The sequence below is a fragment of the Arachis stenosperma genome, chromosome 2 (genome assembly GCF_014773155.1).
Source record: "Arachis stenosperma cultivar V10309 chromosome 2, arast.V10309.gnm1.PFL2, whole genome shotgun sequence".
Classification (NCBI taxonomy): Eukaryota; Viridiplantae; Streptophyta; class Magnoliopsida; order Fabales; family Fabaceae; genus Arachis; species Arachis stenosperma.
In genome coordinates, this window is record NC_080378.1 from 113,559,110 (window position 1) to 113,586,132 (window position 27,023).

Sequence of the window (27,023 nt, forward strand, 5' to 3'; positions counted from 1 at the left end):
TAATCGTGAATAATTTGGGTTATGTATAAGGTTTTAGATTCATACTTTATTGTGTTAAATAATAAAAAAAATGTTGACAACAACTTTTACAGAAATGTCAAGTCTGAATAAAATTCAAACTTTTGATATTAATTAAAAGAATCTAATTTTTGTTTGCGTTTGAAATATGCACCATAAAAACAATGACTAACCATTAATTAATTTTTAAGTAGAATTAGAAGCGAGTAAAATTAATTTGTAAATTAATTTAAATTTAACTAATTAATAGTTTGATAATTATAAATATTTAACTTGTAAAGAGGATTAATAGAGAATTAATTTATATTTTTAATTAATAATAATAATGATGATGATTAATGTACAGATATTCAATATATCTATATTAATTTTTTATATAAAATTTATAATTATCTTTATACATATATAATTATGATAGAAAACATAGTCCAAAAATAATATATGTAATTAAGAATTTTTATATATAAAAATAATTAATTTAATTATTCTGTTAATTTCAATAATTTTATTAAATTTGTAATTAATATTTATATTTTTTAATTAGATCTTTATATTACTTTTAATTCTTTATCAGTGTAAATAATTTTAAAATTAATAGAATATTTTTCATAAATTAAAGATACTTATAATTAGAAACTTGATCAAATTTTTTATCACATAATTTTTAAGAAGAATATTTTATTAATTTTAACGTATTTTTTTGACACAAAAAATAGCTTAATTATAAAATTAAAAAAGTATAAAATTTAATTAAAAATATATAAAAAATTAATAAAATAATTAAATTAATATAATTGATAAACAAAATCGAATTTTATTTGATTTGACTCATGTATTTAGGTACTTTATAAAAAAGAACTACAATTTTTTTTTCTATGGAATGAAAACGAGAACCATCAAACCAACCACATTAATACATTGTTTGATTTGAAAGAATGAGTGGAAAAAAATGTACAGAAAAGAAAATAGATGGATAATTAAATTTTTTGTTATTTGATTTAGGAGGGCAAATAGAAAGAAAAAGAAAAAAAATGACATATGACTCATCCAACTGTTTTCTCTTCATACATGAGATGAAAATGGATAAAAAATATGTCAACAATACAAAAATTACATTTTTGCCTTTTATGTAATAAAATAGTAAAATTTTTAAATTTATTCTCTTTGAAATTTCAAAGCACATCTCTCCTGCTCTTTAATTTTAAAAAAATATTTTTTATTAATAAAAATAATATATTAAAATTTTAAAAATTAATTTAGATAATTATTTTTTTGAAAAAATTTACTTAAATATATTAATAAATTATAATTTATATATAATATAGATAAAAATATTAATGTAATTTTATTTTATTACAATTTTTTTATTTTTTTTCATTCAAATAATTTTTTTTATTTATTTTCTTTTCATATAAATAATACACAAATAATTTTATTTATTTTTTATTTTTTTCTCATCTTCTTTTTTTTTCTATTTTTTCTTTCATTTTCCATTATAAATCTAAACAATAAACAATGTGTAAGTTAAAAAGAAATAGATACATTACTCCCAAGTTCTTTGTATTGAATTTTCACTGCAAACTAGAAATGGTTTAAATAAAGGAATATATACATTTTTTTAAAACAAAGCTCAACACATTAAAGTGGAGCAATTAGAATCAGACAACAAATCAAACAGACAACTAAATAAATTAACACAATTACAGATGAAAAAAATCCTCATGTCATCTTTGGCATAGCCATCAACAACACAAGGAATGGACACCTCTCTACTCATTGTAACTAAACCAGGTCATGTTGATAATTTCTTCTACCCCTTTGCTCTTATTATGAAAAATCCTCATATTCTTTTCCAACCAAATGTTATAAATGATCGCACAGAAGCACATCAACCACTGCTTTCGGTTCTCTTTTCTACGCGACTCTTCTGTTCAATTAAGAAAATACACCTTCATCAAATCCAGAAGAGACCACTAGCGGCTAAAACCAGCTATCCACACCTGCCAAGCAAAATCACATGCAAGAAACAAGTGATGGACATATTCATCTTCCTTGTTACATAAGACACAACCAATGTCATCCTGACTAATAATCTTGAACCGACTCAGTCTATCCTTCGTATTCACCCTGCCTATCAAGACAAACCAAGCAAACAGCTCCACTCTTGGTGGAACTAAACCTTTCCAGATGGTCTTAATGAAGTTGTAGCTAGTTACATTCTGGGGAAGCATTTCTTCCTACAACACTTGCACAAATGAGTTAGTCAAAAAAACACCTAGTCTATCATATTTCCTCACAACTCTGTCCTCTTTGTTATTTACTAGCCTCACATGTATCAAAGTCTCATGTCGCTGACTCAGAAGATCCAACTCCCACTGAAAAAGTTCTCGCCTCCATTGGAAGTTCCAAATCTACTCTAACCCATCACAAACCCCGCAATCCCCTATAACCGATCCACCTTGGTTTGAAACAGAGAAAAGTCGGGGGAACTATTTTTTCGAAGCTCCACAATGTAACCATACATCCTCCCAGAACCAAGTCCGTCGTCCGTCACCAATCTCTATGGACAAGCCTGGAATCATCTTATCCCTTATATGTTGGTCCTGAAATTATATTTGGTAAGATATTCTTCCATGGACCTCCTCTGGTGGGTAGCATTTGAGTGGATAGTAGCTTATTCGGATTCAGATTATTACATGAACAGACTACCTTCTTCCACAACAGGCACTCCTCCTTTGTAAACCGCCACCATCACTTAAATATTAGTGCAGTGTTACGAATCATAGCATCTCCCACACCCAACCCACCTAACTTCCTAGGTGCCTGCACCACTTCTCATCCCACTAACGCCATACCATTCCTTCAATCCTCCTTGCTCCATAAGAATCTTCTCTGCAAAGAGATCAATTTCTCAACAACAGCCTTTATCATCTTATATAAACTCAAATAATACACCGGCAAGCTATTTAAAACTGATTTGATAAGTATCAACTTCCCAGCTCTATTTAGCACCTTAACTTTTCAAAGGCTGAGTTTGTCCTCTACCTTGTCAATTATAGGCTTCCAGGTCTTTACCAACCTCGGATTTGCTCCTAAAGAAATTTCAAGGTATTTAACTGGAAGGCTACCTTCCTTACAACCCAACAAGCCACACATACGTTATACCCACTACTCCTCACAATTGATTGGGATCAAACTGGACTTCTCAAAATTAATACTTAGCCCTGACATCAACTCAAAGCAACGTAGAAGCCGCTTGTAATTCTTCATAGTCTCCTCTTCTGGTGGGCAAAACAAAATAGTGTCGTTAGTAAATTGAAGATGTGACAACTCTATATTGTCTCTCCCAACCACCAACGGCAATATTTTCCTATTTCTCACTGTCTCTCCAACCATTTTATGCAGAACATTTACAACCAACACAAACAAGAATGGAGAAAGCGGGCCACCTTGTCTCAAACCCCTTTCCATCTCGAACGACTTAGTTGGCGAACCATTTATTAAGACTGACATAGAAGCCGTGGTCACACACTCCATAACCCACGCCCGTCATCTACGCCCAAATGCCATCTTCTGCAACATAATATCCACAAAACTCCACCTGACTCTATCATATGCTTTTTGAAAATCTAACTTGATAATCGCTGCCTCCTTTTTCCTCAACTTAAGCCAGTGTACCGTTTCACACGCAATGAGCGTTCCGTCATGAATTTTTCTCCTCTTAACAAATGCACTCTGAGTCTCCCCTACTAACCCTGACATAACTTATTGCATCCTCCTAACTAGCACCTTTGAGATAACTTTATATACACTCCCCACCATACTAATAGATCTCAGGTCTTTAATCTCTTTTGCACCAGTAAATTTAGGGACCAACGTCACCTAGATTATATTGGCATCTATGGGCAACCTAGACGTCTGAAAGAAACCCATCACAACTGCCGTGAATTCTGACCCAATTTCAACCCAGCACCTCTTTATGAAATTCATGTTGTAACCATCACAGCCTGACACTTTAGAGGCCTCACAATCCCACACGACCTCTATGCTCTACCATTATGGGACATTAGTTACTTATTAGTGGGTTTAGTCAGAATATAATTTCTATAAGGTGAATTGTGATGGGAGTATCTTCTTAAATTTTGGTAATTCAATTTTTGTTATGTGCTATAGAATGACAAAGGTCATTGGATAGTTGGCAACACCAAAAAGATCTCAAGTATAAATGTGCTTCAATTTGAAGTACAGACGATATGGTGTGATTTTTTATTGGCGTTAGAACATAGAATTAATAAACTTGTTTGTGAAATTGACTCCATTGAGGCACATATGCTTATTAATCGATGGAAAATTCTTCAGTCTTATAATGTATCTCATCTTCTTGCAAAAGTGTTTGCATAAAAATGCGAAATAATATTTTTATTTGGTTTTTTCTTGTTCCTAGAAAAACTAATAAGTTGTAGACATTTTGGTAAAACAAGATGTTGGGAGTGTACATGATTTAGTTCGACTCAAAGACTCGGTCTAAATTTAAATGCTTTGGAGATTAATCTGATGTAATTTTACGGAATTTGGAGTCGAATAAGGGTCTCAAAAATAGACCCGGTTATTATTTATGGTCGGATCAAGGCAAATTTAGTTTTTGACTTATATACACCTTAAAAGGACTAAAAAAGATATATATTTTAAATTAATTCTAATATTATATTATATTAATTATAAGCTTATTGTTTTGTTTTTAATTACACTTGTTGAATTAGAAAATATATAAAAGAAGCATAAAATTAAATTTTATGGACAAATTTAAATTCAAATATGAATATCAACTTTTCGATAACAAGTATGTTTTTTTCTTTTTTATAAATAAGTGTATTATAATTTTTTAACATAAAATTTATCAATACCAGAACAACACCAATTTAAATCCATTTCTAGTATGATCCAAAATAATAAAATTTTATCGAATCTAAAATCGGATAAAAATCTCAAAAAATAAATCTAATCATTATTTAGAATTACATCCAAATGAAAATAAGTTTGACTTCATTTGACCATACACACCTCTCCAAAATACTATTAAAAGCGCTGTCCATTATTCTTGACTTCACCCACCAGGAAACCTACTGCAAATTTTACATGGTATTTAGTTTAGTCTTTTTCGAAATTTTTTTCTTTTTATTTATTCCCCTTAAAAAAAACCAAATTTTACTGTAAATAAAAGGAAAAAAACAATTCATAGCCAATAAATAATACTAAGTAGAAAATTATAACACATACTGAATATTGGTGTTTAAATATAGATATATATATATATATATATATATATATCAATTTATATAATTTAAAATATAATAATTAAATATTTTTTTACATAAATGCTAAATTTATGTTCATCTAAAAAATAAATCCCTATAACCAAAAAAAAAAAATCCTGTTAATTTTTTTTGAAAAAAAAGAAGGACAAAAGGAAAAGGAAGACACACATGACGCAACAGTCGAGAGTGGGAGAGGCAAGGAGAGAGAAGAACACATTAACACAGAGAGAGAAAGAAGAAAGATAGACCACCTCACTTTCCTCTTTCACCATTTTCCTCCTTCTTTCTCCTCCTTCTTCTTCTTCTCCTCTCTTTCTCTCTCTACCATGAATTCAAGCAAAACAGAGGAAGAAGACCTCTTCCTCCCGGACCACCACCAGATCCCACCTTCCACCACCACCACCACCACCGCCACCACCTACCCCTCCACCTTCTCCCTCCTTTTCCCTCCATCCCCATCCCCTTCCCACTCCCCTCCATCTCACTCCAGCTCAGACCACTCTCCCCCGCACTCCCCTCGGCCCCAAGCCCAAGACCAAGACCAAGACCAAGACCAAGACCACCACTCCAAAACCCTATCTTCCTCCTCCTTCTTCATCTCCCCTGAACCCCACATCTCATCCCAATTCTACACCTTCAACCCCGAATCCCACTCCCTCATGATCCACTCCCTCCTCCACCACCGCCTCCCCTCCGCCGCTGAGATCGTCGCCGCCACACCTCGCTCTGTCCTCAAATCCTGGCGCACCGTCTGGAAGGACCGAAACGAAGAAACCGCCTACCTCACAGCATGGAAGCGAATCCAAGACAAGCTCCAAACTCATCTCGACCCTAACGGTAACCCTTTTCTGTGCTTCAAGAACAACACCAACCAGTTTGTTTCTCACATTAATCAGTGGCAAGACATAGTTATGTCCTCACATGGCGACACCGATCTCAGGCACTTTAGTTTGAAAGAGACCATTGAGAGGATCAAGCAAATGTGGACCGTTGGAGCTAAATTCTATGGAATTCCCGAGAGTTACATTAGGGTTTGTGTTGCGGCTTGTCCGGTGTGCTCGTCGGGGGAAGGTGGCGGTGGCGGTGGCGGTGGTGGTGGAGCTGGCTCCAGGAGCAAGAGGAGAAGGTTTGAGTATACTGAGAGCTTTGACGTGCCAGCAAAAGAGGTGCCTAGTAGGTTGCAGCAATTGGCGACGAAGCACAAGGTTGTGTTGTGTATTAGGCAGAAGTATATTAGGTATAAGCCGTTTATGGCGGAGGTGAAGGATTATGCGTGCCATAGGGCTGGTGAGCCGGCAGCGAAGAAGTCCAAAGTTTTGAAGAGGGAGCCTTATGCTTCTAAGAGGTGTGGGTGTGGGTTTAGGATTAGGGCAATAGTTCCAATCACGAATTACAATGAGAAGGACAAGAGTTTTGTGTATCAAGAGGAAGGGATGGCGGTTTTTAAGCTCTATGCCGTGCATTCAGGGCACGAGCCGGGGCCTTTGGATGGGAATGCTAGGATTATGCATAGGGTTGTTGGGCATAAAGGAGGGTATTTGATGGATCAGGAGAATGTTTATGGGGTTAGTGAGGACATGGAGAGTGAAGGGTTTGGTTTGATTAGGGGAAATGATGATGGGGATTTGCAGTTTTCGGTGTTGCAGCAGGTGCAGGAGTTGAGGACTGAGGTTGCAATGCTGGAAGGGAAGGTTTCGAAGATACCAGGTGAGTTGCTGGGATCGGTTTCAAGGGAGTTGTTTGATATTGTGAATAAGATTAGGAGTATAGGGGAAATTGAGGGGTTGAAGCCTATTGGGTTGATTTCTGATAAGTCGCACGAGGATGATGTCTTGGTTGGGGATAATGATCTCACAAATTGGAGTAATCACCATGATAGGATCTATGGGGATGGCAAGGATACTGAGCTGATTGAGGATGATGAAGATAGTTTCGGCCGCACTTTGGGGGAAGTTGTTTCTTGGGACCATATGAGAGCAGATTGTAGGAGTCAGAAAGATCTTATAAGCGATAGTTGCAAGCCTGAGAAGTGGTTGAAGTGCAGTGATTTTGATGAGAAAGGCATCCTTGATTGTGAGGATACTAAACTAACCAAGCCCATGAGGCATGACGAATCCATAGTTTCGGATGTAGGCGGCCTTAGCTGTATACAGGTCGATAGTTTCTATCAAGACAATACTAAGTGGTATGATTCTCCTTGTGGCTTGGATACTGGTGCTGATTGTGGAGATAGTGGATTCTGTCATGAAGAGATTTTATAGCTTTCCATGTACATCAGAGTTAATCCACACTAACTTAGGGATCACCGATCAGATTCCACTGAGGCTATTTAACCCCCTTTCCAGCGAAACAGAAGTGGGATTGTATATTTATGTATACAGAAGATTGGAGCCGCTCACATGCTTTTAGGTGTATTTATTAGTGTGGTTCTGTAAAGTATGACCGGTTTATGCTTCTTTTTGCACATAACTTCATTATGAGTATGACTATATCTGGTAACCTTGTTTTTGGCCTTCAGTTTTATAATGTTGGTCCTTATATCAGTGTTTTTTCGGTCTTCTATTTTGAACTTAAAAGAGACTGTTGTATGTATTATGAGAAGCCATTCACGACTTGTTTCCCAACTCATTGTGGTGTGTTTGAACTTTCTTTATGACATGTGTGCGCTTCACTCCTTATCCGGTTCTTCTACATATTTACTCATTGCCAATGTGTAATAGATCATTTATCTGTTTGACCGATGTGAAATTTATTAGTTGCTATGACTCAGCGGTGAGACAGCCCAATATATGATCATGTAACTCTTCTCTACCTTTTAAGTCATCTTTGCACTGCTTTTGGCTATTGATTTTACAGTGAATTGGAGGTTGCAGGTTGGTGGTACTGTAACAGATGTCCTCAGGTACATCCACCTTTGCCCTGTTTAGAACTTAAAAAATTGTTTGGCGCAGGTTTACTATGTAGTCTGTAATATGTTAAATCTGTACATCAAGCACACCCATACATGCAGAAAGGATATGTCCATAGTATGTTAAATGATCCATGGATATGTCATAATTTTTGTAAGTTTATTCAGATGATAATTTGACATACAATGAACATTGATGACACTTCTAGTACATACCCAACTGTGTAGTATTAGGAGGTATTAACAACATAAACCTTGGAGTCGCATCTTTCTCCCTTATCATAGCATCTTTGAGTGGAAGGGAAGATGTGTATCGCATCATTTTCATCAACTAGTGTCGGGGTCAAGCTAATTCATGGATCCTTGTCCAGTATTACTTACTCTCTAGGAAACTTGTCCTGTTCATGACTTATTTCTTTGGACCGGTTGCTTTACATATGCTCTTTCGGCTTACCCTGTAAGCTCAAAGTGTCACCTTTAGCTCTTCATTTTCAGTTTGGGGCAAACAAACAGAATTTGAGAACATAAGATCCTTCAATGCCTTCTGTATCCGGCATTCAGGTTAAATAAAGACCAGGTTCCATTTTTGTTCTGTTGCTACTTGCTAGAGTTATTATTCACCCCTTTAATGTCTAATTATAGTTTACATCTGTCATGCTTAAGTTCTCATTGGCTCTAAAGGCAACTTTACTGGAGAAAGATGCCAGAAACTGCGAGGATAAAGATCATGGTAGCCTTAAACATGGTATGCTTTCATATATGAGTAGTGTGCTTATTTCTTTAAACTGCAAGCACAGAACCTTGTTTTTCGTTGTGATTGTACATATCGAAGTTCTAGACAAGCCCCTTTTTAAAGTCTTGGATCTATATGTCCCTTGTATTCATGCATGTTAAGTTGTTAACTGTCATGAATCTGGTTTATGTTCTCCATTTTTGGTCTTAACATTCTTCTTCTCCCTATTTATAGTAGAAATTACACTCTAAAGATATTTTCCATTGTCTCATGTTACTAAGGATTTTCTGATACTGATTTGCCAATTTGTTATCTATAATCATCTTCAAATTGTGACCGTCAAGACATTTACATATATTCTCCAATTTTGGCAGCAATTTACTTTGTAGCATCGAGTGTCACCATAAAACAGATTAAGAATTTAAGATAAGAAACGAAGGTTTATTCTTTTCATAAGGATATTACCAGATGCTATTGGATGTTTAGAATTGTAACTGCCAACAATATTTTAGTTCATACCTTTTGCTAGCTTGAATGGAAGCAAACAAGATGTTTGCCATTTTTTGATTTGGCAAAAATTTTGACAACCGAATTGAGAAGTAAACAGTTGTGAGCATCTCTTCCTTTTTTATTGGTTTGTAACTAAGGCCATGGCTTTCACACTAAGATCAAATTAATTCCTTTCTCCTTGTTTTCTTCCGCCGTTGTTATAATTCTGGGATTAGGAAATAGTTAATCTCTGTCCCCTTACCTGTTAAGTTTGTTCAGCTTTGCCGAGTTCAAACAGTTCATAATTTTATGTCTTCTGCATGTTTGTCTGTTAGGCTGCATTTGTTTATAAGAATAGGACACTAAGACATTGGCACAGAGACACAAAATTGTGTTTGGCAAGTGAGATATGGACAGAGACATTGTGTACTGGGACACTGAATTATTGTATTTTGTGTCATTCTTGTAATCTTGTCAGAAAGCACACAGAGACATTGGGCAGAGACAATTTATTTTTTCATTTTTCCTTTTATGATCACTATCAAATTTTCGTAAGTACATTTTTTTATCATTCTATTTTTTATTCTAAATTTTGTGTGAAGGAAAAAATGAAGATAAATTGAACTTTTTATTGTTTTTTCTATCTTATATTTAATTTATCACAAAACTAAATACGAAAATATTAATCTTTGTATCTCTGTGCTTTTATGTCTTATTCTCAATGTTTTCTCTTGTTCTATTCTCAAAATCAAACGCAATCTTGGTGGCTCTGTGCAGACAATGTCTCAGACCCATAGACATAGATTTACAAAAGGTGTTTGGTATTTGGATTTAGATATATAGAGGGGACCGTGGAGGAGGAGGAAAAGAGAGGGAAAAAACTACAGAAAATTTCTTACCTCCTAAATAGAGACAGAAAATTGAATCCAAAACTCTGCCTAATAACTCCCCTCACCCCCCTTTTATTTTTCTCCCACAACACGTGTTTGTGCTCCTAACTTTACCAGCAGTCACACTAGTTCACCACGATCATCACATCACTATAGCCCTGTGAAGGGACAAGACATGTATCCTAGTTGTATTCCTACAAATCTCATCTGCTAGTTATCAAATCTGAATTTGCAGTGATAGAACTGCCCTATAAGATCAGGTACATTCCTATGTCAAATGCATGTGCTTTTGGTGGATAATACTAGCAAGTACAACTATGGGTGTTATACATAGATTTGAGTCTCCTAGTCATTGAATTGACTTTACTATTTCTTGGTGATTGTTGTGTTCTAAGTATAATTGTTAGAGTGGTATTTATGAATATAAATACATTAACTGTTGAGCTGTTCAAATTTGTTATTTATGAGGAACTCAGTCACTACTATGCTCATAATAAACAGAACTGCTGAAGATGGCTGCTGTTTGGGCTGAGATTTTAAGGACTGTTTTGGTGGGAAGTTTGTGGTCATGTTTGGCATTTTGCTTATGGCTTTTATTGTTATCTTTCAGGGCCTATTTTATTTGGTGAGCGACAAATTATCACTTTGTGAATATATAAAACAAAACAAAACAAATATAGTGGTCCAGTAAAACATTGTTTCTGCCAAGTATTGCAGCATATGCTCAGGTTTGTTCCAACATTATGATAGTTTTATAACAGCAGACATGGACAGAAAATTTCAAGTGGAGTGTACTCGGACATAGTATTATTGTGGAAGTCAAATCCCAAGGTTCAAGGTTCATTATTTGGTGGTTTCAATGTAAATTATGCTGTGGTTGGTTGGTGTGTCTGCTTCATGATTATCAGCAATGACCATTTATCTACCAAAAAGATGACTATGCCTTTGATGAAGAGAGATGTTTGTTGTATTGGATTGGGTTGGATTTCAGTAAGATCGACAATCGACTAAGATCGACTGTCGTTGAATGTAATGGCCAAAAATGGTCTTTACCCTTGAGCTTTTCTAAGAAGACTAAAAAAGCCATCCTCTCCGAGCTTGATGCAGCTTAGTTTCTTTTCTAGTACATTGTTCTAGTTGAGATAGAGAAATGTATTCCCAAGATGGAAAATTACACTTTTCCTAGTTGAAAATAACATGATTGTGATAGGCCATAAAACTCAATAAACAAAGGTGTTAGTTTAACTTTTTACTAGGTTTCCCAACAGGTGTTTACATTACTTAAATTGGATCAGGGACCATAAAAAAATCTGAATCAATTGGTGCTGCAAATAATGATAAAATGTGGTAACATGGTTTAACTAAGCTAGTAGCTTAGTGACATGTAAGAAATTACTTGGTGAATCATTGGTCATAGGCATTCTATTGAAGTATGTAGAAATTCTTTTTCCATAGTATGCAAATCTAAATTACCAAGAGCTAAAGAAGCAGCAAAGTACTTAGACAAATAAAAAGGTGTGAAGCCACCAATCTTGTAATTACATAAACATAATCCTTCATGTTAGAAAGTATTCATCTCTGCACTAGTACATCTCTAACCATGGTAGTATTAGCAACCACCAAATCAAGCCAAGTTGTGATTCCCTTAGACATTGATAGAAACAAAAGCATTGGCATCTTAGTGAGAATTATTAGATGGCTGGAATCTTACTCCGGGCAAGTACCTAGAGACAAATTCTCTTGCCAAAGTTTGAAGATCCCCATCCTCAAGTAGTAGTGGTGGTGGTGGTTCATCTGATGAGTTGATGAAGCTGCTCGATACTAATGGTGTTGAGTGTGGTGGTGGCTGAGGAGAAGGATCAAAGTTCATGCACATGTTATTAGAGGCATTTTGCAAGTCAGCATTTGATGATGCCAAGGGATCTAAGGATGATGATGAATGAAGAGTTGGTGGTGAAGCAGCAGCAGCAGCTATAGGGATGCGATGCATTGTAGCAAGACGGGCCTGAACATATGTTAATTCTGCTTGCAAGTTCACAACCTGATCCAACACAAATTCACTTGTAAAGTGTCACTTTTTCTTTTCTATTCAACCGGGTTCCAAGTTCCAACCCCACCCAAAAATATGAGACCAAGAAAAAAAACCTCATTTTTGTCCAAATCATAAAATACATTTTTACTACCTAATTTATTTTTTTAGGTTTTTGAAGAATATCTACTCTCCAAGGTGATAACTAATTTCTTTGCTGTAGGCGGAATCTTTTGGTTGAGAGACTAATTAATGAATTATCAGACCACACCCATGCTTATTCTGAAAATATTCACTATTTCAATTACTAAGTTCCTTCCTCCCTTTGGGATTTTATCAGTAGCATCTTTAATTTATTGATGAGTATATATTCAAATAAAAAATGTTATTTGTACATCAAAAATAGTCACTAAAATTAGCAACTTAAAAATTTAATTTATTTTTAATATATATTTATATTTTAATATGTATTTTATACTAGTGACAGACTTTAGTGACTAATTTTGATATACACATAGTATAATCTTATTCAAATAGATCCCTAAAAACTTTTGGATGAAATATTTTTGTCTTTATTTTTTTTATTATATTAAAATTACTAAACTTTATAAAAATAAGATATATAGATATTTTTCTCATATTTTTGAAGACTTATTTGTTAATGTAAAAACAATGGATATGACTAAGATAAAAATTTATATATCTTATTTTTGTAAAGTTTAGAGATCTAAATATAATAAAATTTTCTTAAAACAAAACGTCGAACACAAAATTTTTTAGAGATCTATTTAAGTATATATTCTTTGTTGATACACCTTATTAGAGAAAATTAACAATAATATCTTATAAAATTATGATTCAATACCCAAATCAGTAAGAAAAATTTCCCAAAGATGATTAACTAACGGACTTAGATAGAGTTTCAATCTAATCATCAAACAGACCAATAGTCAAGAAATGTCAGAGATAAACAGATAGAGATCATGCCACTAATTAATTCACCCATCATGTGCACGGAACCAAATATTGTCATGTTATTATTAATAATAACATACATGCATGTGAAGAATATTTTGTTTCAGATGTTACATTTTGCATTGCTTACTTGCAGAAGAAAAAGGCAGCAGAATAATAATCAATCTTATCCAAGCAACTTTTCCTCTCTATACCCTTTTGTACGGTACAGTATATTATTTAGTGTCTACTATTCATTGTTGCTTATAATGTTTAAAAATTATATAAAAAAATTTAAAATAAATTAATTATAAATATTTTGAAAATACCCTATTTCAAAAAATATGTAACTGTTTTTTGAAAAAGAAGGGACTACTACTACTATTAAATTCATATTTATATTTGGTAAATAAGCAATTGCATAGATAATGGAATTCTACCTAATTAAAGAAGCTAACTAATCCATTGGTGTATATCTGTCCAATAATTGCCCAGAAATGTGAAAATAAAAAAAAAATCAATATGATGCAGTGTACTGCGTGCAATTGTTAACTTAATTATAATTTATACTAATAATAATTAACTTAATCACTATTCACTGTGGCACTATCTGCATGCATGGATATGGAAAAGGTAAGGACAAAATTTTGACCACTCAATTATTGCATCCTAATGTTCAGATTATGATGATTATTGATGAATTCTTAACGATAAGGATTAATAAGTTTGGTTCTATAATCTATAGTATAATGTATATGATTAGGCAAACCTTATCTGTTAAGTATAAAGCAATGACCTTAATCCATAGTAGCCGATATACTTGACAAAGCAACTTGAAAATGCTAGATTCTTGAAAATCGCATCAAGGTTTTCACTTTACCCCCATTCAAGAGATAATATTTTTTGCAACATATTTAAAGAACTCTACTATAATAATATATAGTTGAGAATTTTGTGTTCTTGAAAGACTTTATTTTAATAAAATAAATAAAAGAAAATTGACTTTGTTTTATTTATAGTTCAACTATTATTTTACTTTCACTATAATTTCTAATAATGTCTAAGGGACTGTTTCAATATATAGTTATTATTTATTACCTCTTCTTTTCTTTTTTTTTCTTTTTTCTTTTTTAGTAATTAAAGATTGTCCTTAAAACACTCCACTATTCACCATTCATACTATTAAAATAGAGATCATCAACTTCACCCACTGATCCAGAAAATTTTGGCAATGGGGCCAAAAATAACATATAAAAATAATAAAAATTTAATATAAATATATTTAGATATTGAAAATTTAAAATATATTAATCAAACTTTAAATAATTTAATTAACATATAAAAAATATATTAATTTAAAAGTATTTTTTAATTTTTATATTAATATAAAAGTATTTTTTGTCAAATATTCTCTATATCCATCAACTCACGTTTTATTGATTATTTTTTATATAATGCAAAAAAATTATAGTTTAGTAATTAAAAAATTTTTAAAAAATATAAATTAAAGAAAAATACAAAAATAATTAAAAAAATAAAATTCAAATCAAATCATGTGGTTTTTTTTTTATATATAGATATAAATAATATCTTTTTTTCTATCAAATAATTATTCAAATATTTTTTACCATTTAATTGGAGAGTTGACACTCTATAATATTCATAGTAAAAATTTTTTGACGAAAATAATTATTATACATAATACCAAAACTAAATTAAATAAAATCGTAAAAATAAATAAACGATATATAATATATATTATCTCAATTAAATTAAAAAACTATTAAATACTAATAATCTCATTTTTATTTGAGAAACTATATTTGACTTTGGATAATTAACTAATTAAATTATTATTATTATTATTATTATTATTATTATTATTATTATTATTATTATTATTTATTTGAGCATATTTACTTTTCTAATATAAATAGATTAAATTTATATAATTTGATAATTTTTATCACACTATTGTTATTTAATAACCTAAACTTGTCACACATACATTAGAAAAAAATTAAATATGGGAGCAAATCTATTATTTTAAGGAGGCATTTTATACTTATGTATATATTTATTATTTGTTTTTAAAAAATTTAATGGGGCAATTGCCCCCACACATTTGCAAGTAAATCCGTCCCTGACTTCACCATATTTTCATGTTCAATATTAAGGTTAAACTTTAATTAATAAATAAATAATTAAAGTGACATTTGAAATAGTCAATATCCGATTAATTTTATATTAAGTGACTATGTACAAATTTCACAGTTATGTGTGAGCACCATAAAGTAAAAGGGTTGAAAGTCAAAACTAGAAATGATTTGAATATTTCTCGAGCTGCTAATAGTGTTGCTTGGTAGCTCCGGCAAGCAACTAATCATAGGCCTCCGTAGTCAGCCACACCCACTTGGCGGCTGCCACCACCACCCTCTTTCCCTTTAAATTATTATATATATTATAACATGCGTTTCATAAATTTTTCCATTGAAATTAAAACCTATTTTTCATAGCACATACTATATTTATATGTGGATTTCAAGTACCAAAAATTTTTCATGCTAAATCTAACCATATAACCTGTTTGGATAGGTTTATTTTTATAGCTAAATAAATAAAAAATATTTCAATTAATGTTTTAAATTTTTTCAGTAGTACAATAAATACCCATAAATAAAAATTTTGAAATTTATGTTTTTAATATGAGTAGAATTTTTTTAATTGATTTTTTTAGCTAACATCAGTTAATTATTTTGTCTATTTTAAATTCTAAATCATAAATCTTAAATAATAATTCAAGGTTAATTTTTTATACTTTTTCTTTTAATATTTAAAAGTCTTAATAATTATATGAATTAAAAATAACAATTAAGATTTTGAAAACTTTAGAAGCGATTTTTTAAATGACTTTAATTATCTATTTTCTAACTTGCTTATATATATAAGAATTAGTTTAAAAACAATGATTAGGAGAAATGATGTGATATAATATATGAATGATGGGGTTGGGCATGGGAATCAGAAAACCTAGCTACAAGTATAGGGGTTCACCGTATAATTATGGGTTGCTTCCATGGAAAACATAACCAAAGCTGACAAACGTGTCAAAGTAAACAGTGAAAATTTTCATACTATAATATCCTAATTGGGAAGATCTTGACCTACGAGGAATGCAAAACAGTGGTACTTGTCAAAGGGACTACACTAAAGTGTACAGTACTTCACTTCACACCCTATTGGCGCATGTTAGCATGCCCACTCTCCAACTTCATCTTCTTTGTCTCATGGACATTTACAATATTTTTTTCCACAAATTCAAGTATTTTCTAAACAATTTTAGTTATTAATTTATTAAAAATTTAATTATTTTATTATAATAAATTTAATTATTCTATTAGTTAACTATTTTGTTAACGAAATATAAATAATATCTATAAATAATTAATTAAATATATACATAGAGAATTATATATATATATATATATATATATATATATATATATATATATATATATATATCAGGTGAATCAAAGACTTTTACTTGTGTTGCTTTATTTTAATTCTAATTTCATAATTTCTTATGTGAAGATAACATTATTATTAGATCAATTTAATCAATAAAAACTACTATATCATTTTAACTAAATGAAAATATCAAAATTAATGTTGTGATGAAGGGATGATCTGCTACATGGCATTAATATATACTCCACACATATTCTTCATCTCAAGTTTAAAAATGCTTAAGTTACAAATTAAAATAAATGGAATGATTATTAATATAGAGAGAAAGAGCTTTTAAGACTCTTAATTTCTTTTAAGAACTTTTAAACTAAGAGTGTGTAATATGATGAGGTATATAGTAGTGTTTAATTATATTTCTTTGCATACATTCTATGTGTGAAGCAAACTCTTCTCTTCACTACTTTTCCAGCATGTTATATATGTTAATTTTGTAAGTTCATGAATATTACAAGTTTCAACCTAAAAAAATGAAATAAAAATTTAAAAATTCAATATAAGCAAAACCAAAACCCTTGTTAATTAGATTTTTTGCTTCTACACACTCATCATCATTCATCATATTCACAATTTTAGGTAAACCCTAATAAAATTAGTAACAAATTTAAAAGTTAACTCGAGAATTGTACCTGTTGTTGAAGAGCAAAGATATGAGCAACACAACCATAAACAGGGTCTCTAACCCTAGAAAGAGCCTCATAAGAAAGAGTGAGAACAGCATCAAGCCTCTTATGTGGAGGGATCCTCATGAGAAGCTTAGATGCATTGCTTGCACCAAAAACCTTATGCACCGCAGCAAAGTGTGAAGTTCCTTGCTCTGAGTCAAAGTATGGTGCAAATATGCATCCTTTCACACACTTCCTTCTCAAGAACTTGCAAGCTCCACAAGGCCCACCTCTTTGTTGATTATTTTCATCACTACCACCACAATCCATGTTTTCAATGATGATCAATCTTCAAAGCAAAGAGGGCTTTAATATTTCTATCAAATTTTGTGGGTTATAATATATAGTGAAAGAGATGGATAGATAGATAGATAGATGAGTTTTTGTTTGTTTGTTAGTTACTTGTTTGCTTGATTTTGATGTGTGGAGAGAAGAAGAATAAGAAGAATAAGTGGAAGCTTTTGGTGGTGGGTCATCACTCATCACTGTTGGAATACGAAAATATTTAGTCATAAAAAAGATTAACAAAAAATAATTAGAATTTATTTTATTTAATATTTTTAATTAGTTTATCAATATTTTTTAAGTTAAAAATGAGATTCGAATTGAATATATAAAGATTATGTCATTTGAATTATATTTTATTGACAATTAATTTATTAATTACTTGTGTAGTTTTGCGTGTATACATAGGAAAATATATAAAATAATAAAAAATAAAAATAACGATGAAAGATTATAATTTTATTTATTTTTTATTTTTAGATTAACAAATAGTTGAACAGTTTTATGTGTTTTAAATTAGAGATATTTTATTTAATTTATTTGTTTGTTTAAACATCATATATATGTACAATATAATTGAAAACGTGGTCAACACATATAAAAAATGAAAAAAGAAATTATTTTTGTACTTATATCCGAGTTGTCTCGCAACAATCAAACATGTTATGTATTTTTTCGGTCTATGTTTTTCTACCCAATCACCAGCTCAATGTTATTTTTGGCTTAGTAGATTTTTTATTTTTTATTTTTTATTTTTTAAAAAAGATTTATAATTTTTTCTTGATAAAGTGTATGAATGTTTGGTTGCTTGGTTTATTAGTGTAATAAATAATATATAGTGCGTGGGTTGAAGGGAGGGTTTAGTGAATTTGGTTCAAAGGTTGAAACTTTAAAGCCACGCAATATAATGAAATTAGAGAGAAGAAATGAAAAATAATAATTATAAGAAGTGGAAGGAAGGGTTGCGTGAAGCAAAGAGATTAAGAGAGTGTGTATGTATATTTTGTGTAATGTGTATGGTGAGTTAGTAGGTGACACTGCCACAACATCAGCTTCCAACCGCCGCATTGGAAGTCACGTGCCACCACCCCTACTCCCACGTGGGACAACATCCTATTCCTATATACTATAAATCTGATTTTTTATTTTATAATTTTTTTAATTTTATTTAAAAAGTGTATGATTAGAAATCATATTTGATAATATCACTTAAAAAAAGCATTTATTTAAAAAAAATTAATTATTCCATGATACAAGTGAAATTTTACAAAAATAAAAGTAGAATAATAATATTATCTCATTTGTGGATATCTAAAATGTTTTAATTCGATTGGAACAATTAACAATTCACCCACAATGATAGAGTAGGAATTGAGTGTCGAGTCAATTTTATCCGTCTAACTCATAATTTGAATATATAATGTATAGGCATGTTAGTATGTTTTTACATATATATAATAAGTGAGTTGGAAGTATAAAAAAAAAGTGAGTTGAAATTCGAATCCAAATATTATTCATTGAGAATAATTTAATTTATTGATAATACATTAATAATATTTAAAATTATAAAATATAAAATGACTAAATATTATGTTTGTGTGAAAATAAATTTATATTTTATAGATAGGATCAAATTTAGAGATTTAAGAGTTATATATGAATCAAATTGAAAGATTTAAATTTGTATATTGAGTTATGGTGGAACTTAAATTCTATCTTATCCTACTTATTATCACTTTTAAAAACAAATTAAATTTTAATATCATGGCTATTATTTAAAGGTTTTTTCGGATAAATTACGGTTTTTTATAAGTTTATTAGACATTGTTTAGCAACTTATTTATGTCAAAAATATAAAAATAAAACATAATTTAAAAAAAAATTTATCTTAAGTTAAAATTATCTAATTGATATCGTTATATCTATTACAATATAAATCTTTAATTTTTAGGATATTTCTTGAATTTTTTTACTCGAGTTTCATTAGTTATTCGGTTAAATATTTTACTAACCTAACATATTTTGCCACATCACTATTTAATGTACTACATCAATACTTAACGAAGAAAATTAATGACAGAAATGAAAATAGAAACTTTCTAAATCTTGTTTGGCTAAAACCCAAAGAAAAAGTTTATAAAGTTGAGAATTTTATTTAAGCCTTTCGCATATATATATTGTAACAATAATTTTTGTGGCAGTTGGTTCCGTCACAATATGAAGACATATGTATCTATTACTTTACAAATTGCGCCTGAAATTCTCAGCTGTCACCTCTTCCATTTTGGTTTGATGTTCCTCAAAATTGACACAAAAGAGAAGAGTTGAGAAGAGAAGATTGACAGAAGAAAGAAAGAAAACACTATTGTTGCACTGTGTTTCTGATCTTTCTCTCTATGCTTTCTTTCATTTCATCGTACAGATTTATATTCAGAGGACCATTACCATATCCTTCAATTCCTTCATCAATTGCTTCTTTTTGTTCCGTACTATCTTACAATTCGTTAGGACCACTACAATTGCATTGTGTTTTACTCTGCCTCTTATAATTATTACTTTCTTTTTTTTGTTATGGTTTCTTCTTGTCGCCATAAGTAGTGTGCCATATATTGTAGAATTTCGGATATAAAGTAATTATTTGAATATTTTTAGAACTTCTGTATTTGTCTTCAAGTAAAGATAGATTAATATTTCTCGTGATATTATTATTTTTTTTAAGAGTTTAAACTGACAGATTAAAAAATGTACATAAATAATTATATTTTTAATATATTTTCTTACGCAAGAGTTTTTATGTAAATTTTTTATCTAAATGGTTTATAAAAATGAGACATTTTGCTAGTTTTTACTTTTTAGGGTACAAAAATTTCAAAAGTTCTAACTCATCATCATAATATCTTTTTATTATAAATAAAAAAGTTTTGAATTATTAATCTTTTATGTTTTCAAAAAAAAAATCATTGAAATTTTTACTCATTTAAGGATTAAAAATAATTAAAAGTTAAATTAAAATTTCAATCATTAATTACTTTTAATGGTATTTTAATTCCAAACTAATTAATCCTTTTATATTTTTTTTTTAAAAAAGTAAATGGTTAACTATGAACTCTGATGGACTTTTATTTTTTTATTAATAAAAATTTCTTATGAAATTTTTTTTTTAAATTTAAACTGATTAGAAAAGAAACATAAATAATTATATTTTTAATATTCTCTCATCCAAGAGTCTATTTTTTGGTTTTTCATAAATTTTTATTTATCTTATGTTATTTATTTTAGAGAATAATAAAAATCAAATTTTATATTTTTATTATAAAGGGTAAAGTACTAAATTGGTCTCCTATGTTTGGGCATAATTCTGTTTTGGTCCTTAAGGTTTAAAGTGTTCTATTTAAATTCAAAAAAATTTCATTTAACATCAATGTAGTCCCACCATAAGATCAAAGTTAAATAATAAATGAAAGGTCCTACATGACAAGACAATGTTGATAATTTGGAGAATAAGTACAAGTCCTAGAGGTACAAAATCAACCGTGGATACATCAATACATGTATTTATCATTTTCTTTAGTTTTATAGAAAATATATTTTTTTTAAATTATAAGAAAAATGATAAATAAATATATTGATGCATCCACGGTTGATTTTGTGCCTCTGGAGCTTGTACTTATTCTCCAGATTATCGACCTTGTCTTGTATGTACTGCTGTTATGTATGATATTTCGTTAATTATTTAACTTTGAGCTCACAGTGAGACTAAATTAAAGTTAAATGAAACTTTTTTAAATTCAAATAGGACATTTTAAATCATAAAGACTAAAACAGAATTATATTCAAACGTAGATGACTAATTTAGTATTTTACTTTATTATAAAAAATTTAAATTAATAAAAAATATATATAAATAATTATATTCCTAATAGAATTAAACCTTGGTGAAAGACGAAATGAGCTACTATCATGTCACACCTCGTAGTTAACCTAGCTTAATTACCTTTTTTGGGGAAAAGCATTTTTCTAAATTGCTTAGTTATATCCCGCTAATTAACCATTTTATCGCCTTTGGGCCATAGATTCTTCAATTAATTTGGACTTGGGTTTTGCAATACCTTAATACCACCAAATGATATAAAACCTTTTAATCAGTGGCAGAATTTAGTTTAGACAAGGAGTAGCCATGGCCTTCTTCAAATTTTTATTAAAAAAATTAGTAATATTTTTTTAAAAAATAAAAAATAGTTCAGTTGACTCAAATATTTTATTATGATTTAAAATATTAAAGTTCAATTTTTATCTCTTATTTTTATTGCACAATAATTTTTAGTTTTAAACATTCAAAACATATTAGATTTGGACTGAATTGAGTGTATTTGCATTTTTTAGCTCTCTATTCAATAAGCAACACTCCCTCTACCATTGAGTTCAAATATAAAAAATTAGGTATTTTTTATTTATGTAATTTAATATTATTTTATATTTTACTATTTATTTAATTTAATTTTTTATATGATAAAAAATATTAGAATATTCAATAAGTATTGATATTATTGTATTTGTATAAATTGATGAAAAAATTCAATAAATATTATAAATTTTAATATTTGTCTTTCTAATCTTTTTTTACATATTTTACCGGATATATATTCAAATTTTTATATAAAATAATCATAAAAAATCAAAGAGTTGATGATGTATTTTTTAAGAGGAAGGCTAATATTCAGGAAGAAAAACATATAACTTTTACAATATCAACACCTGTAGATAATTTTTCTACTTTAATGAATCACAAAAAAAGTAAGATACAACCTTAATTCTTTGGAACGATACCCTGAAAAACGACTTTAAATTTGGCAATATCACCCAAATCAGAGAGATGAGGTTAGACCATCTCCAGTAGGAAACTCATCCCAGTTCTTGTTTATGGCCCACCTGTCATAAAAAGTAACTCCACATCAGCTTTTGCGTCATAAACAGTGAATAGGAACTCAAAGCATCTCTCTCTTCTCCATTAGGAGGAACTAACTTTAGTCCCTGTTGTGGTCACACTTAATTAATTAATTAAAATACTTGAAATTAATGTAATTAATTTTTTTAATAATGTAATTTAAATATTTAAATTTAAAAATAATTCACTATTAAAAGATATTAATATTAAATAAATTCATATATAACAATAATACACAATAGATAATTCGGGTTTACACTAATTTGTAAAATTACTTAATACAAAGAAAAACATAATTAAACTCTATAGTTGATGACAAGCATTGTAAAATTGCCATATGTGTTCAATTAAGTCCTCCTTCAATTGTCTATGCTGCTGCCTTCAATTTTTACAACGGTTAGTTTTGCAACGGCTAAATTAATATAATAATATAAATATAAATAATATTTAATATTAATTATGATATAAATAATTAATATAAATTATTAATTAAATAAAAATTTAATTATTTAATTTATTTAATTATTGTAATTATTAATAAATTAATTATAATTTAATTACTTAATTAATTAATTAATATAAATTATTAATTAAATAAAAATATCAATATTTGATATTAGTCATTATAATTATTATTAAATTAATTATTATTTAATTATATAATATAATTATTTAATTAATTAATATTTTATATAATTATTTATTTTTTATTTTACTTGCCATTTGGCAATTGTGTATTGGTTAATGGGAGTCCCCATTGAGAGGAATTCCCTCATTTTGAATTGCGTGAAGGAACTCAAGTGAGTTTCTTTCCAACGTCCTATCTCTCTTTTTTCTCTGACAACAGTAGGAGGATTCCAAAGTTTTGCCTATTGAAGATGTTCTTAGACAAGCTTATTTTAAATGAGATTCATATCAAAAATATTTTGATAATTATCTTCTGTCTGACCCCCAAAATTTCGTTTTAAGCTCCGCCCCAGCTTTGAACCAAGGAAAAATAAAAGAATGATAGTATAGATAGGTATTAAAGCATATATATGTGCATCAAAATTCAAAATTTAAAAATAGAAAACATTATTTATATTTAGTATTTAATTTTAATATACCAACAATTTAAATATTTCATTTTACTATTATCCAATTATAAATGATCAAATAGTAGTCTATTAGCGTATCTTTAGATTATACTCTATGAAGATAGTTATTATATTAATTAATTTGGTAATGAAGAGTTTCATATATAAATATATACATAATAACTACTTGCTTTGCTTGCTTATCCCAATTTTTGGAAGGTATTTTGTTAACAATTTTGCTAAATAATCAATAAGGATTTAATCAATAACAAGTTAATAAATACTTTTAAATTGTATTTTATATTAATTAATTATTATTAATTAGTAATTATTTAATTTTTATTTTTTAAAATACAAAATTAATTATTATTATTAATTATAGTTATTTAAAATTGACTAAATAAGAGTTATTTACTTATATTTTTTTTTGTTAATCATCTGTGCAACATTAATAATAATCAAGTATAGTCTTACCATTAAAAAAGTATATGAAATGTGTAAAGAAAAAAGGTTTATAAATTGTGCTCTTTAATTTTGATGTTGGCCATTCAATGGAGTTTTTTATGAATGTTAAAATTTGATGTATATTTTTTTTACGTGGAGATTACAAATCTGAGCCTCAGATTTGTTATTTTTGATTTTAAATTTTTTAAACATACAAATATGAGTTTTATATTTTATATTTTTTATATTATTTTTTTTAAATATATAAATTTAACTCTTAATATAAATTTATATTTTAGTATTTTTTTTAAAATATACTAATTGAACCTTTTAATTTATTTTATAGTAAAATAAAAAATTTACTTCAACACAAATTAGATATTCTAATTTGTGTACCATAAAATTTGACTGTCAGATTTTTTTACAAATATTATTATTCCTCAAATTTGAGAGTTTAATTTATTAAAAAAATAAAATCTATATTAAAAAAAATAACTAATTAACTATTATACTGAATTATTACACACAATCTTCTTTCAAATTTTAAAAAATTAGCCTATAAATTGATGTTTAATTTCTCCACCTATTAAAAATAAGATAAAAGAGATAAAACTCCATGATTGAAGACCAACATTCAAAAGATGACAGATTTCGTGTAGAAGAGTAAAACACATGTGCATGCATACTAATAATATATATAAATATATAATTTATTTTTGCTCTTAATGTCTAAAAATAGTTTAAAGGATATAAAAGTAAGATTAATGGAAAAGATATATAGAAACATATGGATATATGAGAGGTGAAAGGAGGAGAGAAAGTATGAAGTAAAAGGCCATACCGAGGAGGAGTGATGAGAGGAAAAAGACTAAATGTGTGTAAAGTGATGAAGTGATTGGGAAGCACAAAAAATCATGCTTCTTTGTGATGTGATTACAACACATCAAATAAGTAGTCACAACAACACAACATGCACACTTTAAAGGACCCACCAATTGTGGCGTACGTTGTGTGTCATCATATGATATTTTAACCATACCTACAACTATATATATAGAAGGAATAATGGAAAGGCCTAACAAGTTGTGTGTGTATGGGTAACCCATATGTATACAGTTTTCTTTTCTTTTCTTTTTTTTTTTCAAATAAACAAAGGATAATTATACAACATATACGAAAAGAAGAGAGAGATATGGTGTATGGCAATTTTTACTTGTTTGATTAGATTATAGGATAAAGTATTATTTTAATTTTATTATTTGGCTAAAATTTTAATTTTATTCATAATATATAAAAAAATTTTATTTTTGTTTTAAACATCTTATTTTATTTTATTTTAGTCTTTTAATTAAAATTAATTTTTAAATTTTTTTCTATTGTGATTTTTTTTAGATAATAACAAAAGACATAATTATAGTGATTATAGTAGTTGTTATAGCGATTTGAGAGTGAAAATATCAGAAAAATTAATTAAAATAAAATAAAAACAAAAAATAACATGTTTGAAAGAAAAAGTTGTAATATTAATTTTGACCAGAAGACAAAAATAAAAGAAAATAAAATATTTTTGAAAGAAAAAAAAGACATTTTAAATTTAATCGAAAATATTAGCGACATAAAATTAGTAATTAATCGAAAACAAAGACATTTTAAGGACCTAAAATTAGTATTTAATCGAAACATTAGAGACTCAGATAATGCTTTATCTATTTGTATTTATTTAACTATTTTTACTGTTAAAAATAATAAATATTTCATATAAACATCAACTAAAATATGCAAATTATATTATACTAATTTATCTTTATATAAAATATAAATTTAATTTATAAAATTTAAATCTCATTCCATAATAAATAAATCGTGAACAAATGCAATATTATTTGGCATATAATATATGCAAATAACACTTTTAGTTTTAGGGTTAGAAGAGGAGCACATCACATGCACTTGAAAAAGGAAGTTAGCAAGGAACATGATGAATGTACATGAGTAATCTTGAGATTGTGCTTTATGTCAAATCCATATATCAAAGAGAAAATGGATATAATTGTTTTGCTATGTGGGGGTCTGGTATGTTTCATACTTTCATATTTTGTTACCATTCTCTCACAATGAAATGGGAATGTTTGTGTCTCTCACAACAATTCTGAATCTACATGTCATGCTTCACAAGGTAAGTGTGGTAACTTCATTCTCTTTATTTTAATAATTAATATTCATTGGTTGACATCAAATAAACTTTTTTTTTTTTGAATAAAAAGATATTCTATTCAAGCAGAACTCAAAACATCTAAATGGGCCAAATTAGTTACATGTTCAGGAGCTTCTTCCAACCATATAACATTTGGTTGGGTCAGAGCTAATTTGGCCAAAGCATGGGCTACCCTATTTCCCTCCTTTTTTACATGAGAAATGTGAACAAATCTAAATTTACCTAAAGCCTGTTTACAATTTGACACTAAAATTCCAAAATAATTCCTATGAGTGTCATTCCCTTTTAAAGCTCTAATAACATCAATGTTATCTCTTTCTAAGGCTAAATCAAAAAAACAGCAATCCAAAGCCAAGTTAAGGCCCAAAAGACATGCTGTGGCTTCTGCTTCAATTATAGATGTGGTTGAAAATGACCAAGTAGCTGCAACCATAATTTCTCCTTCTGAATTCCTAATAACTGCACCTCCTCCATTCGCTCCTTCATTTGAAATTGCTGCATCCACATTCAATTTGAAGATATTTGGCTCCGG

The 27,023-nt window shown here is 29.1% G+C and overlaps 2 protein-coding genes across 7 annotated transcripts; one reads left to right on the forward strand and one right to left on the reverse strand.

Annotated features, from left to right (window-relative positions):
- The first annotated feature begins 5,518 nt into the window (after positions 1-5,518).
- LOC130961093 (uncharacterized) lies at positions 5,519-11,869 on the forward strand. 6 transcript variants are annotated; one of them, XM_057886772.1, is made up of 3 exons: positions 5,519-8,235; positions 8,737-8,802; positions 8,905-11,869. In XM_057886772.1, exon 1 carries the CDS (start codon positions 5,660-5,662, stop codon positions 7,592-7,594), a length of 1,935 nt encoding a protein of 644 aa, XP_057742755.1. In that variant the 5' UTR covers positions 5,519-5,659; the 3' UTR covers positions 7,595-8,235; positions 8,737-8,802; positions 8,905-11,869. The 6 variants fall into 6 exon arrangements, with proteins under 6 accessions (XP_057742755.1, XP_057742752.1, XP_057742751.1 ...); XM_057886769.1 differs by having other exon boundaries at positions 5,519-10,978; positions 11,071-11,869; XM_057886768.1 differs by having other exon boundaries at positions 5,519-8,986; positions 10,855-11,869.
- On the reverse strand, positions 11,848-17,902 carry LOC130961094 (LOB domain-containing protein 19-like). Its single transcript, XM_057886773.1, has 2 exons — positions 17,491-17,902; positions 11,848-12,394 (listed from the first exon to the last, which is right to left on the reverse strand). The coding sequence occupies exons 1-2, from the start codon at positions 17,794-17,796 to the stop codon at positions 12,032-12,034; spliced, it is 669 nt and encodes a 222-aa protein (XP_057742756.1). The 5' UTR covers positions 17,797-17,902; the 3' UTR covers positions 11,848-12,031.
- Positions 17,903-27,023: the final 9,121 nt, after the last annotated feature.

Coding starts and splice junctions, on each gene's coding strand:
- LOC130961093 (XM_057886769.1), top strand. CDS start 5,660: ATGAATTCAAGCAAAACAGAGGAAGAAGACCTCTTCCTCCCGGACCAC.
- LOC130961094 (XM_057886773.1), bottom strand. CDS start 17,796: ATGGATTGTGGTGGTAGTGATGAAAATAATCAACAAAGAGGTGGGCCT. Junction 12,395..17,490: donor TCTTTGCTCTTCAACAACAG/GTACAATTCTCG, acceptor GTGTTGGATCAG/GTTGTGAACTTGCAAGCAGA.